The 15,830-nt window shown below is 37.5% G+C and overlaps 1 protein-coding gene across 1 annotated transcript in view; it reads right to left on the bottom strand.

Moving 5' to 3' along the window:
- Positions 1–15,830, bottom strand: part of NOX3 (NADPH oxidase 3) — a 38,452-nt gene that overhangs the window by 4,952 nt on the left and 17,670 nt on the right. The window contains exons 8-11 of the mRNA XM_033055942.1: positions 12,721–12,813; positions 11,521–11,774; positions 7,931–8,093; positions 798–944 (exon numbers count right to left, since the gene is read on the bottom strand). Of these exons, the coding sequence (XP_032911833.1) occupies positions 798–944; positions 7,931–8,093; positions 11,521–11,774; positions 12,721–12,813 (657 nt within the window). The remainder of the gene's footprint in view (positions 1–797; positions 945–7,930; positions 8,094–11,520; positions 11,775–12,720; positions 12,814–15,830) is intronic.

The raw sequence follows: 15,830 nt of genomic DNA, 5'->3' as shown, positions 1-15,830 counted from the left end.
GGCAGTCCTTCATTCAGCAGACACAGCAGGAAATAAAACAGTAGAGCAAAGACTTCCCTGTTAGAGTTTTTCTGACAGGTGCCTAACTTATCGCTGCATGTTCTGAGTGATCCATTAAAAAGGAAAGAGAGCGAGAGAGAAAACCAACACAACACATTTGTGTTTAGGTAAAGACTAAAGAAGTTGAATAATATTGACCCTGTCTAAGAATTAAGGGCCTGAGGTGGTATGATCCAATAAAATTATGAGATGGCAAATTTAAAGTCAATCAGAGAAAATATCTTTGCAAACAACATGAATTAGACATTGGAGTTGGTTGCCAAAATGTTCCAAGTGCAGTACTTTTCAAAAATGTACTGGAGATACATACATACATATATATATATGAATGAATGCGAATAACAGAAGTTACAGTAAATACTAAATTAAGCCTATACTTTTTAGACAGCCCTCCACATTTCAGCACAAAAATGACAGAATCTAATGAAAGACTGTTCCTAAGACATAGACAAAATGGCCCTTGATGAGCTCAGGAAAGCTCCATGCACCTTTCTGTGAGACACCTGGTAACCATCTTTGCCCAAGACAAGATGCAGGTCTGGAGGAATCCCTGACTTGATTTCTCCATTTCTGCTTTCCTAAATGTGAGATGTAAACAGACATCTTAGTATCATCATATTTACAGTTCTTTGTCTCTCTGCTTCATCCATCATTTATTCAGCTGGTCCTGTTCCGTATGTTGTCATACTGGAAAAGCAAGGTACATTAACTCTGACTTGTAACAGTTTCATTATTACCTGACTTTCATCCCAGCAAGTAAGAAATATATGATAGCTTAGAAAATCATTTTTCCATTTTTCAGCCAATTTTTTTTCCAAATGGAACAGAAGATCAGCAAACCACTCAAATGCTGATGGGTCTCGACAAATCCAGTAAAAATAAACCTGTCAAATAAAGAGATTTAACAAAAAGAAAACTTTCAACAAAACTTCGTAATTACTGGCTTAACTCATTAACCATATAGTGTGTGATTCTTCTCCACATTAAATTTATAGTAAACATAATGAAACATCTTTTTGAGAATTTAAAATTTTGATTTTCATCTTAAACAATGAGTGAATATATTAATGTCCTAGTGAAAGTAGGCAATGGACAAGCTTTCCATATATCCCTGCCAGTGCATCTTTGCTTTGACTTGTAATACCTAGCCCTTCATTTCTTGCAAGTAATTTGATGATTGTTTGAAATTTTGAATTTTTTTAATTTCAGTTTTATTCAGCACCGAAGCAAGAAATTCCTTGTTTCTCAAGACCTTATGCCATGGGCTAGCTCTTGATGTCTCCAAAAGGTACTTATGTTCTTCAAGTGATATGCCCTGTATAAAAACTGGTGAGAAATAGTCCCTATTCCTTTCTAAAAATGTATTTCATGTTTAAGTTGGAGCATCTAGTTCCTAGACAAACCTGAAACTAAATTTACAGTTGCCAAATGGGTAAAATAACCACTATCCTATTATTGTTTTTCTGTTTTTTGAAACCCTTCTCTCTATCAAAAATTGGCAAAATTTCTCTCATCCAGATTTCACTAGTTTCACTTTTCACATCTAGGATCAAGTCACCCTATAATCGTGCGTCTATGGCAAACCAAATATTCCTGGGATCTGTCACTGAGAGGCATCCTTTAATAATTCCTATGGCTTATTTTCCCTACTCTACTGCAGAAAATCAAAAACGTAGCAGAGTTTGTTGATTTTTTTTTTTTAAGAAATAAGCTAATTTATCAATATCTTGGCATAAGGTAATGCTTGCATAGCAGAGACATCTTTCAAATAAGGCAGTTAGTCATTGTCCATATGATGATGAGTTTCTATTTCAAGAGCCCTTCCTCTGGCATCTTCAGGTGGAACAGCAGGAGTCCACAAGAACCTTCTTCTGCACAGCTTTTATAGCCAGCTGGCACAGGGATCATTGTGACCACTCCTGCATGTACATGATCTAATGTGATCTGTTGTCCTAACTGCATATAAAACATCTTCCAACTAATTAGCTATTTCTAGAAGGTTGTCCTATACGACCACTTCTGCAGGAACAGTTTCTGATGACCATTTGCAAATGTCTTGTCTGTGTTCAAGTTAATAAAGTTTGCAACAGGAACTGCCTCAGGACTGATGAAATTCCCTTGTCAGGATCTTTTCAATGCACCAAAACTCAGCCACTCCTAGGCCCATCAGGAATTACCTCAGGGAATCTTCAGCACCATCATGATTTCCGAGTGGGAAATCTCTATCAATCCTGTGCTGTGTAGAGGACTGGGACCAGTCCATCCCCTGGTTTCAGCTCAGTGCCTTGCACGAAGCCAATACAGATGTGGAGACAACTGCGAGTTTCTGTACTACCCAGAGGATGAATGTCTGAAATTCCCAGGCTGTCTGCCCAGGCACTACCCTGATGGCAGTCTGAAGCACAATTACTTGATAAATCTGATTAAAATTCTTATTACTCAAATTCTGTAGCTCTTGCCACACACTCTACCATTATTTCGTCCAGATGGTGCCAAACCTCGAATGGTCCTCTGCAGGCTGTGTATTTTCATAATTTATCCAAAGAAGAAATTCACAAACATGGAGGAAGTCTAAAAATACGCAATTTTAGATGTGAAAGGAACAGCAGGAAGGACAATGTATAAACTTATAAAACTGGATGATTGGAAATTATTTTATTGTGACTGTGATTTTTATTTTATTGCGAAATCCCTTAGCTTCCTCCAACCCATCTCCTTTTCTGGTCACCCACCCCTCTGTCTTTTATTGTACTGCAGTATCAAAGGTGATCTGAAAGGTATGTCCCCAAGGCAATCACTGTGGTGACTCCAATGTTTTGGAAATTGCAGCCCTTTTCCACAGGATCAATGAGGTAAAAATGCGTATTGGACACTTGTGAAATGAAAAACCAGAGAAAGAAGCCAGAAAGCTATAAAGAGATTTCCCGAAGATTTAATATACTAGGTTGTCAGACTTCTGGTAAGGTGGTGGGAGAAAAATGTGGTAATACCATGCTTCAGTGGAGATTTGGTGAAAGACACTAACAGTAATTTGAGATGTTTCCTAGATCTGAGTGTACTGTAAGGGACCATCTGTGGTTTATGTAAGAAATATAAATGATTTATGATCCCAGAAACAGAGATAAGGCATTCAGGGTTAAGTAGGGTATTTTTACAGCCCAGGAATAAGACTGTCTGTGGAACTTTAGTACTAACCATCTCGGTTGTTTGCTTTTTCCCCTTCTGTTTCAATATTTTGCCTTAAATATGACCTCATTGCTTTATGGAAGGGGGTTGCTGCTGATTTACACTGGCATAGGTTATAAGGATAAAGCAAGCCCACTGACTTTATAGAATTTCATATTTGTGGCCAACAACAGCATTATTTTAAATTACCAAAACTAGGTAAGATTTATAGCCTTAACCTTTATATAGCTTTTTTGTGTCTGAGTCCTAAAATCCCCACTTGTTCTAGATATTCAGCACCTCGAAAATCAGCCCACTGAGTGCTGTCAGTCTGTATCACACCAGAGCTGTTGATTTGTAGCGAGGAATTTCTTCCCCCAGACTCTACTTGATCATCTTATTTCTCAAGTTTTTTCAGTAGTTCATTTTATGGAAATGTATATTTAGTACATGTGTGTGGAGAGGAGATACATATTTCTAAATGAATAAAGAATTGTTCATGGGGTAGCAACTGGGAGCATGTGGGCAGGACTGGGAGATAAGCACATTCAGGGAGGAAGGAAGAAAAGCTAGCCATTGAATTGAGACAATGTGGTCTTCAATTTGGGGAACTGGTTTCTAGAACATTCTATGGATCTTGAAGGAATGATTTTAGCTGTTTGCAGGCCTGGCTGTCACAGCAATAGCCAGTCCAACTGTTGGATCAAGCCACCTCTGGCAGTCCTCTAAGGAAAGGATGCAAAGCTTTCTGAAGCTGCAAAAATTCCTTAAGCTCGTCCTGCAGCACCCATTGCATTGCCTGTGATTTTCACATTAGAGGTGGCAGGCATTTGGTGATGAAGAAAGGCTGTCATTATTAGAAGTATTTTTGGCTGTGATTATAATCTTAGAAAAGAAAGAGATAGTGAAGAAGGATGGCCTGTGGGTAAAAGGAATTAGTTTCCCTTAGATCAAAGAGGACTTCTAGTCTAATATCTTAAAATAAATGGTGTTTACAAAAAAGTCTTCCTTTCTTTACACTGGCTGCCCATAGCATAGCACAATCTATTACATATATAATTAAAATACAATAAATGCACCAAAAATTAATCCTGATTAAAACAGTAGAATAAAGTAGCTCCAGTGCATTTCTATAATTAAAACTTCTTCTGAATCCTGTTTTTTCCTTGTAAGCCTCATACTATTAACTGCAATTATTTAGAGCCCTTACAAATCTGGTTAGATTTATGTTTCATTAGTCTCCACCCACCCTACTGGCATCAGTTGCATTCATCAGCTTGATGGCTTGCCCAAGTAAACTGTCTTAAATTTTCCAAGTGCTCTTTTTGCAAATTGAGTTAGATGCAGTATTGCTATTAATCAGATCAAACCAGGGGTTTGAATAGTTGCTTATTTCTGTAGTGCTGTGCTCCTTTGCAATTCATGGATATTTATCCTTCAGTTTCCCACATCCTGAATTTTGTACAATGGACAAGAGCAAGAGCTATGTTACCTCTTCCCTGTAAGGTGAAAGAACATTCTTTGTATATCAGCTTGCACCATGAGGAGAGTCATTAATAATTATCTGTTGATGAGCATCTGTCTCTTTCTTCCTGCTCCCTGAAGACAGAGTTGGAGCTGCAGCTCTGGGCAAAGCCAGCTTTTCACTAAAGGAGTGTCCAAGGAGGACACCCCTCATCCCTGAATCTTTCTGCTCCCTCTTAGGCAGAATATCCCTGCAAAAACCTCTTACACCTGTAGGTGAGCACCTCCCTGCAAGCATCCATTCCTTCCTGTTCCTGAGTATGCTGCATTACCTGTGGGGTATAGCATTTAAAAAAAAAAAATGCAAAAGCTGAGGCAGCCTACAGGAGGCACTGACTTAGGGTTAGGGTGACAGCAAACGGCCTTTCCTATAAATGCATCACAAGGTTCAAAATCATGTTCCTCAATTTTAAGCAAAAAGCCTAAACTGTTATAAAAAAAGATCAGAAAGATGGTTACATTTGGCAGAAGAAAGAGCCCGGCTTTTTAGGTATTCAAGACAAGATTTTTGTGCAGAAGGACTGGGGCCTGGGGCAGAGATTTACCTCAGGCAGGGAAGTCGGTCTCAAAGCAAGTGGAAGAGGCTGATTGTGTTTTCCTCTTAGTATGTAGCTGAACTTCCTGCCACAAGATGCTGTGGTTGTCTAAGATCTACACTGGGTTCAAAAAACAATTGGACTACTTCATGGAAGAAAAAGCCACAAAGAAATATTAAAGACAGAAGTACAGCTCTTGTATCAAGGTGTTACTGTGCTACAAGTCACTCAATGGTGTCTTGCAAAAACCAATCACCACCTGATTTTTCTCATCTGTACACTTTTCTCTAGGTGTTCATGAAGAGCCACTGTTGAAGACAGGATATGGGGCTAAATGGATATTTGGTGGTATTCAGTAGGACCTTTCTTATGTCTTTTGTAGGGAAGAAAAAGTGGATGTTTGCTAATACTAGAATCTGATGGATCAGTACAATTTTATCAATTTCAGTAGCAATTGATCTGAAAAATGAAACCACTAATGTGAAGGAAAAAGAATCATATTATGCATAACTAAAGCCAGTAGAAACTTTCCAGCCCTGACTAGTAGTACATGCAAAAAATGATGGGGAAATGAGGGCTCTAATGCTATTTAATTGTGAAGAATCAATTAGATAAATGTGTGCTCCCTTTGATTTGTTGGGTTTTTTTAATTATACAGCTGCAGACATTATGGAAACTATGAGTATTTATATCTCAACCATATGTGGGCAACACTAAGAAATATTAGTTCAATAACCATAATGATAGCTGTACTCAAATCAAAACGAAGTTGTTAAAAAAAAGAAAAACCTCTTATTTATTTCCTTAATAGACATTTCTATGATACTCATCATGTCAGAAAGAGAGTGCTGAATACTTTGAGGAAGATTAAATTATTTGTAATTATACCACAAGTGGAAGCTTTTAACCAATGGGGGAAAAAAAAAAAAGTGGAGCTAACCTGAGATTAATCGCTCTCACTGAGATGACTGCTAAATTTTTTTTAAGTAATGCTGTGAACTTCCCCATGACCTTTCGTCCACAGTTCCAAAATATTTTACAAGAACTGATGAAATTTAGCCTCATAACACCTGTGAAAAATAAACATCACAATTCCCACTGCACCAATAAGGAAGCCAAGATATAAAGAAAAGACAAGTAGAAATCCTGATAATTTTGTATTTCACAGGAATTCAGAAAAACTGACCTCTGTAGCAGAAAATCATGGCAGAATGCATGATGCATTTGTCTTTGCAGGCAAACTTACCCAAAATTCTCCCTAATTCTCCCTATGAATGAACACCCTCAAGTATAATACTGATGCAAAGTTAAATTCTGTTCTTTTCCTCGTAAGATAGCAGCAATGAGAATAATAACAACAACACTTTTACTTGCATACATGTAGAATATACATAATCTGCATATATAAAATTTGTATGCATATGCGTAACTCTTCTTCCAGTGAAAAAGATCATTCTGGTACAATTGTAATGTTTGCAAAGACATTTCTTTTCTCAAATAGCATGTATTTTCATTTTTATTTTCCTCTCTTCTCGGTGCTTTTTCTGCCTCAAAAATCCCCCCTGGCAATTTGAACCTGTCCTCAACTCCTCAGTTGCTAAAATCCCAAATGCTTTTTCAGTGGCATCTCATTATTAAGATGCCAGTTTTAGCACTCTTTCATTCATAAAGATCAGCCCCTTTGTCCTGCAATCAGCTCCATATGTATTGACCCTTCCAAAGATCTGTTCCCTCCAATGCAATTTCAATGTTTGTCCTTAAACACAAAATGTTGAGAAGCTCCTGTTTCCGCTTTTACACTGGAAAATGGCCTAAAAGAAGCTGTAAGGTCCACAAGCTACCACTTGCGATGATGGATATGGAAGAGAATGTTTACTGCTGATTTTTTTCTATGCTACCTTCTTGCCCTCACCCCACTTCCCCTATTAGCTGTTCTTCACCTATCCTCTCCAGTCCTGCCTCACATCTTATTAGCAGGTGTATAATAGATTAGAAAATTAAGAGTATGTTAATTTAATTGGTGCCATCTCTACTTTATAGATCTGAACATATTTTTTCACCAAAATAATTAGAGTAGTTTGAGGGAGTAATATGTGTCTTGATACACGCATCTTATCCAGAGCTTAAATGCCTTTTATATTCCTTCTGTGCTGGTTAATATCCTGACTTTGCAATGTGAGAAAAGCAGCAAATGGTTGCTGAATGCAGCCTTCTGGACCAGGACATGCTGCTGAAGGACCCTCATGAAACTCCACTGGACAAAGGGCAAGTGCTGCCCTTCACTTCTGATTGAGATGACATTTGCAGGATTTATTTTTGGTAAGAAGGAGGGTGAATTTCTCTTGTAGCTCTCTAATTATCTGTCTAGCTATGAAAGATATTCCACAGTTATCTCCAGTTGCTATTGAAAATCTGATCCTTCAGCTTTTACTAAAAACACTGCAGTTAGGACTCTTCTTTTTTTGAATGACAGTGAGTTCAGGAGACTTCACCCCACAATAGCTCCTAAGGCAACAGGAGAGGGAATGTGACTGCTTCTCAGGGCGAGTTGAAGCACTCATGTGAGCCTTTAGCTTTGAACTGCCTCTCTCCCCTGGCTAAGTAGGCTCATTTTTGGAACTTTTTAATGAAATTTTCCCACCTACCTTCTGCAGTGCCAGTACTGTGTTAGGGTTGCAGCATTTATACCAAATGGATTTTAAAATAGAGGCAAATGGTGTGACTCCAATTCCTGCTGCAATGCACACACTGACTCGGTAGTGGAAGATGTCTGTGGTTGCAGATCCATATGGTCCATCCACAGCCAGTCTACAGCAACAATACATTTAGTCAGGAGTCAACAATGCATAAAGTGACAGAAAGGTTAACATTTGTTGGGCTACACATTGTCAAAACTGAATTTCTGTTGAAATAAAAGAGAAAAGACATGTCTAAGATGGCACATAAATTGCCCGTACAAATACATTTAATTTTCAGTGGGTGCCATTTAATAGAAAAGCAACTGTCTTTTCTGCAATGAGAGAACAAGAGCACCCATGTGGATTTGGGGCCTGGCCATCTATTTAAGCATGCAATTGCAATTTTCTGGCTTTCTGAAATGTGATTAGTCATATAATTGCCTGTCCAAATTTAGCTGTGGAATTTGCATATTTAATTATGAATTACTGAAAAGCATCCTGTTTTAGAGCTTTATTTGTTATATTGTACATATCAAAGTAAAGAGGAACAGATTATATTAATAATTTTTAGAAGTTCTGTATTTGAGTTAAAGTAATAAAAGAGAAGGCAAGAAAAAGGTCATCATATGCAAGGGAACTACTCTTTTCTCAGCTCTTTCTGAAAAAGCAGTATTTCAGGAACACATTTTTTGCACAGTACTGTGCTTAGTATCTGATGTAAAGGCAAAATGTGTAAGAAGAAATGCTTGTTGATATTACTACCTCCTGTAACCAATGTTGCTGATGCCAAGAAATTAATTTTGGTCAAAATTAGAGATGAAAAAGATTACTGAATAATCAGATTCATTCCTTTAGCAACATGACATGTAAATACACACAATAGTTTGTAGTGCTCTTTCCAGCCCTGTCTTTGTACAACATACATGCTCAGAAGATGGTTTCACCATCACCCAGTCCTTAGGTGAAAAAAAAGCCTTTTTTCTTCCTCTTAGATTTTTTGTTGTTTTGTGCTCTTTATTGCATGAATCATCCTTAAAATTTATCCTTAAATAGTACAAACAAATAGGCACACATAATTAAAATTAATTGCTTCAAAAGGAAAAGAAAGGAGCAATTCTACACACAAAAATAGGGACACAATGTATCTCAAACCTTATTGTTTCTTTTTTGAAAGGCCTATAAAACATTTTCCTTTTTATTTCAATATTTGAAATGCCCTGCAAGTGCAGTAACAAACAAAACAACTTCTGGAAATCTGATCCTAGACATAAAGATATTTTTTTCTAATATGTACAGTTATTTAGATTATTATCCAGCCCAGTGCTTTTGAGCACTCAAAGCTTCCTGTAAAATATGGTTAATTTGTGGTACATACGTATAGTGCCTAAGAACAGCTTTCAGATAAGCTTTCTATGTAGTTCGATGTGAGGCTGGAAGCAATTCTCATTGTTGTCAGTAGATTGAGAAAAAATTGATCTGGAAGAAATTTCAAGGATTCTCTAGTCTGTTGCGGTGCTATAAGACAGGTTCAATTATTTCTGAATCATCCCTTGAAGAGATTTGTCTTGTCAGTCTGCTCCTAAATCCTCAGGTGACAGAGATCCCATCATTGGTTTGAATGCCTTACTCAGCCGTAGCTATACAGCTTAGCCAAATACAAAGCCTCAGAGAAGCAGGGAGGAGAAAGAGGAGAAGAAGAAACTGGGTTATGCAACTCATTCATTTGATCTAGATAGAGTGGGAAAAGGTAGGAAGATAGTAAACAAAGAGACAAAAAAATTATTACAGTTGCACTTGCCAACGAGAAATAGAAAACAGGGCTATGGACTTTCTCACTGTGGTTTGGATTGTCTGTATTCTTTCTGTCCATTTAATAAGAAATTACATTTATGGGGAAGGTAGGAGAAATGTTTATTTTTGAAAAAGTATCATTAACAGATTCCATGATTATTTTTAGTATTTAACATTTGCTGATCACCATGATGATTGTGTAGTACTCCTGACTGTAAGAGCAGTTAGATTTTGGGGCAATGTATCAAACCAGCAATTAAGTCAGCCAAAATTCTGAAGAGACATAACACAGAACTTGATTATTTTCAGATGAATAGTCTATTCTATGGTTTTAGCTCTCAAATTTGTCAGAAATCACAACTGTCTTTGCTACCTTTATATATGTATAAACATTTTATTTTAATAATCTTTAAGTAATTAAAAACCACATATTTTATTCCTAATCCTACCTTATTATTCAGTTGCTATGTCTTCTGTCTTCTGCATAGTTTCTGCTATATGTTATTTTTTTAATATAGTCACAAATTTGGTGTAAAACTTTAGATATTGAAACTGTGAAAAAGACCTGTTTTTTGCTTTATTGCTAGTTTAACTGTTCAAATATTCTTTTTAGTATATTGCAAGAAAGAAACTGAAGGATATCATTAGGCAGCCTAACAAGATTAAAAAGAAGAGTGTTTATATATGACAGCACTGTTAATTTCAACCCTGCATTGTAGCAAGCAACATTTGATAACTTTCTCTTCCTCATTTTTTACACTTGCTGTCAATCACTTTGAACAATTTTTGCTCCAGTTCTGCTGAAATGGCATACTTCTCATTCCAGTTGACTTTAACAAAGGCACTGATTTCATTTCTAATTCTTATTAACTGATACAATGCAAGGACTGGGCCAGACTTTCCTGTCTGCACCCACTCTGTAATAAACCTCTGCAGCTCAGTGGTGTCTACAAGCTTTCCAGGGGGAAATCAGTCCCTCCAGTCCCAGGCCCTAAATACTCCACCAGAATTTAAATGATTCTCAGCTGGGCTCTTCTTTGCCGAAAATCTCCCCTATTCCTGCAAGCAGTGCAGAAGTAGAGCTACGTGATTTGAATCCATTCTGTATAGAGCCAGATCCTTGGCTGGAGTAAGTCAGGATGGCTCCTTTGACTTCAGAGGATCCCTGCTAACTTGGAACAACAGAGAAGCAACTTTTTGCTTGTATTAAGATGTCAAAAATACATAATTTGAACAGAAATGACCTTTATAAAGTGGAGCAGAATTGGGAAATAGAGACAAGGTCAAAGGAGACTGTTGGAAAGAAATAAAGTTTAGGCAAATGTTTCAGGGACCACAAAATATCTAAGTAACTGAGGGGGAAAAACTGGAATTTTGGATGGTAGTGGTGGGTACCATCAGAGCATAAACATAAAGGCACAAACCTAGCAGATGTCTTCCACTGTCATTTATTAAACAACCATCTTCCAAAATAGTTATCTTTAAGTGTAGATATAGCTATTAGAGATCAAGATGGTAGCAAGAGATAAGGATATTGATGTGGACTTTAAATCTTGGATTAGTCATCACATCCTCTTGGTAGCTTCTGGGCCCAGTTCATGGCTATTTGTTTGTGATATATTTTAGCATAATGATGTATTTATGAATCCAGAAATACAATCTAATAATGTATCATTTAAAAATACATGCAAAATTAATTAAAGTTAAAATGTTAACATTTATTTTTAAATGTAACATTTTAAATATATATAGTCTCTTGTTCAAACCTGGGTAACGTCCACAATTCCTTGAAAGCTTTTTCCTCTGCTCCAAAGGCCTTGAAAAGGGCTGCAGTCCAATCCCCAACCACCCGTACGTGGATGCTGAAGTAGTCCTCCTCAGGAGCTGAGGTGAGGGTGAAAGGGTGCCACTCCAGCCGTGAGATAGATGGGCACTGTATAAATATATATTGGCCAGCTCCCATTTTAAAGCCAGGTTTCTTCATGTGGAGCTCAAGGACTCCAGAGGAATGCGTCACCACCTGAAGAATAATAAAGGAAGATGTTTTATCTCCATTCAGAAGAGTAAATGTTTGTTTCCATTAGGTCACAGATATCCTAGTCTGCATGTTGCAGTGTTGTTGCCCAAAGGCTGTAACAATTCAACAGTTTGTCAATTTTCTTGGTATAACCTGTGCAAAATTATTTCTTAATTGATTAGAATAATTCCTTAATTCCTAGTTTTGCTCTCATGTAACACTGCTAACTCTGTGGCATTACAAGGAAGAAAGCACAGTGAGCTCAATTCTAATGCATTTTTATAAAGTGGTAATCTCAGTTAAGCAGCAGTTTTATGTGTCACATGTAATATACTGAGATTCTCAGATCACAGCCACTCTGTGAAATCAGCAGAAAGACTTATCTGACATCCTCTTTCCCTTGCACAAGATACACCTGTTCCAGATCCCTGGCTTGATACCAACATCCTCAAGTTATTCTGATGTGACCTAAATAGCGCCTTGGCACACAGCTGAGAGAAATTGTTACAGTGGTATTAGTGAAGCTTGACTATATATCCTAAGTGATCATATAACCCTTCATCTTCTCAGAAGCCTCCAGATTTTAAAGTAAAAACCATGTGCTGCTACTGAAGTCAAGGTAGTCTCTAGCATTATCTGCATTGGAACATGTTTTTAGTTCATTAAAAAGAGAGGCCACAAACAGATGTTTGTGTTATGGTGGTGTGAAGTCTGGTACTTCATTAATCAAGTTTGGTCCCATATGGAATATTCTTATGGATTTGCTATTGGAATAAATGCAAAACGTAAAATCAATACTTGGCTGAAAACATGGTAATGATTGAAAAGTTGTTGAAACTAGGAGTGAAAAATGAGGGTCCTAATATAGAGAAGTTACCTAAAAAAATTTAAAAATCATTGACATAATGGGATTTTTTTTTCTTGCAAATATGCAAGCTATGTTACATACCTTAGTAATGACGACTTCCTGTCGAAATCTCCAAAACCTAACAATTCTTTCACAGGTGTACAGCACCATAGGACTTAAAACCCACTTCCAAGCCTGTAAAAAATTCCACATTAAAAAGCAGCATTGATTTGAATGTCTACAAAAATACTTTACTTTTCTGGTTTAAATCAGTAGATAGCCTAAAATTAAATAACTGGATTTTCTGTGATTTTCGGTTTATCTTTCTCGAGAGAGTATTTGTGTTGCTGGTGTAGCTGTTCTGGCTTTCTTGTGGAATAGACATATGGGACTCCCTCACAAACACACTCTGAAAGCAGTGCTAATATCTATCTGTACTCTGGCCAAGAAGAGTCCTTTAAAATCTTTTCCTATTAAAAGGCAAAGGATTAATCTGTTTAGATGTTGCTACATATAGATGTCATTAGACCTGAAGCTGTATAGATGCATACAGTTATACAGTATTACCCATAGCCTCACTTTTTTTCTTTTCCTATTTCAAAGCAGTCAGGTAGGAGTAGCTGTTATTGTCAACTGTGAGTTTTCTGATGGTGCATGAGAAAACATTAAGTCCCAAATATTCAGTTAGAGAAATGGGATAAATTTCCATTTCATCCACTACTCAACTCTTTGTTAATAAATGTGGGTTTGGTTTTTTTTTGATCTGGGATACTGAGTCGGTCATACTTTAAGTACAGCAGATGCTGTGCTTGTACTTGCTAATGGTATGTACTGATCACTGTAACAATCAGAGATATTTGGTTATTCAAGTATACGAGCTGATCATTTCAGAGTTGCACTGATAGCTAAGATAATTAGGCATAATTGAGTCTTCATGATTTAAAAAGAATTTTTTTCCCCCCAAGGAAGAGATACTGTTTTGTCTCCACTTTAGTTAATTGCACCTCACATTCTAGGGAACTGAATACTCCACAATCATGTGGCTTTTAAAATCGCCAGAGTAACTTTACTTGCAGAAACATTGACTTTGCTCTGAAAGCTGGGTAACAGGGGTTATAAAGTATCTTTTATGAGAAACAAGCCATAAAATTATGTGACTTCCTTAGAAAGTGCTAAGAAGATGGAGTGGCAATTTCCCAAGGTTAAGTCTTGAAAATTAAAAAAAAAAAAAAAAAAAAGCACAATATAATAATGGGGAAAAACCAGAAGATTCTCAGCTAAAGCAGAAACTCAACACATCCGTTGTCCCTAAATACTACAGGTGTCTCTGCTCAGTGGGTAATCTCATGTCTTGAATACATTTGCATATATCAAGGCACAATAATGATGAGATCTGTTTTTCCTCCCTTCCATTTGTGCTACCTGTAAATAAAAGCATGTGACAGGAATGATAAGGTTGCAGGCTACCCTGTGTGAGAGCTCAGCTGGGATTTTAAATGTGCCATCACTCCAGTGCAATAGAGCATTTGATCCAAAATATTCCTTGGCTGGATTGGGACAATGGGGTATCCACCAGGAGAGATGGGCTCCTGAGCTGGCTAATCAGGGCATCAGTATTCTTGCCCAGGTAGTGTTTCCTCCTGTAATGAGAATGAACTGAGATGGTGCAGTGATGGCTCAGGCAATGCTGTGAGGACAAAAGTCCAAATGCCTTGGGTGCAAGAGAAGTGCTCCATCATCCTCAGAAGGAGCCAGTCTGGGCTGCTTCCTACCTGCTGGAATATGGAACAGGGCAGCAGGTGTGGTGTGACTGAGAGAGGGGCTCTGTCCTGGTAGCCTTCCTTAGGAGCCATAGCCAACATGGTGTGCCCTCTGGTCACTTCAGTGTCCCAGCTGTGCACAGGGCTGTCCTCCTCCTGCTCCAAGGCTGTCCCACCTCCACCAGCCCCTGCCAGTCCTGCACAAACCTTGCCATGGCTTTTTAGCCTCTGAGTGAATCTGTGCTGTCTGTGGTGTCTAGCACGTATCACACCATAGCACATCACACATCTAGCAAGGCACTATTCATATAGATGATCTATATGCCATATGGTATTATCACAATTCATTTAAAGTAATGTGACTTTGCAAGTATGGCCCTGGGTAGGCAGGAAAATGTGACAAAATAGTTTTAACACAGAGAAGTGGAAGTTCTTTCCAGTTAGTTTTATGATAATGAATGTCAAGACATGCTGTTGGAAGCAAGCTTGTGTCTGTATTCATAGTGCATAGCCGTGTATTGATTTTTATGGTGACATTGTAGCTGAAATTTTTAGAGAGGCATTCATTTTCTCATTAATATGCAGGTTGGATAGTGGTTAACAATAGTTTAGTTTAAGAAAAATCTATGTCAGCCATTAAAAGAGCTACCAGACACTGAATGCTAATTTTTCTCCTTTACTTTAGGATTTTCTTTGGTATGTTTTTTTTTTCTTTTTGGAAGAAACAACAGAAACTTGCATATGAGCAACCTAAATCTTGAGCTGAAAATGTTAAATGATTTTGTTTGTATGCAAGACATCTGACATACTGTACAAGTCTGCTACTTAATTACCCCCTGTGGATTTGCAATCTTGTTCTAGCAAAATCACCCTTCCATGGGATATTTTTCCTGCCTTTTGCCTTTCCCTTTCATAATTGATTGTTTCAAATTCTCTCCTTTTTACCTAACTTAAGACATCAAGACTGGACACTATGAAGCGTGTGCCCCAAAGCAAGGACATTATTTTCTCTCCACTTTATTCTCCCTTGGTATTTAAACTATCCATACTAAAGTACTATTAGTTAAAATAATAATATTAATTTGCATCCCTAGCTTTACAGTTCTATTGTATTTTCTGTATCTCTACCCCCATAAGGTTTTCACGCGGAGGCTATCTTTGTGCAATGAGCACATCAAGGATATTGGTAATACTGAATTATTCAAAATAAATGTATACAGCAGATCAGAGAGAGTACAATTTTGATGTTCATACCCTTCAAAGATAGTGTTAGTGTTCTCTAACTAGAGGATCTTCCAGAAATAAAAATTGCTGTTAATGACACCAAAATTCTATACAATACTCTTCACCTGCACTGATTACAGAGAAGGTTGGGATCACTGTCTTAACGCACAGGGAGAGGTCATGGAACAGGAATGCGAAACTACTCTCTAAACATGACCCTAGGTGCCA

The sequence above is a fragment of the Catharus ustulatus genome, chromosome 3, assembly GCF_009819885.2.
Source record: "Catharus ustulatus isolate bCatUst1 chromosome 3, bCatUst1.pri.v2, whole genome shotgun sequence".
NCBI classification, from domain to species: domain Eukaryota; kingdom Metazoa; phylum Chordata; class Aves; order Passeriformes; family Turdidae; genus Catharus; species Catharus ustulatus.
This window is presented reverse-complemented; position numbering and strand designations above follow the sequence as displayed.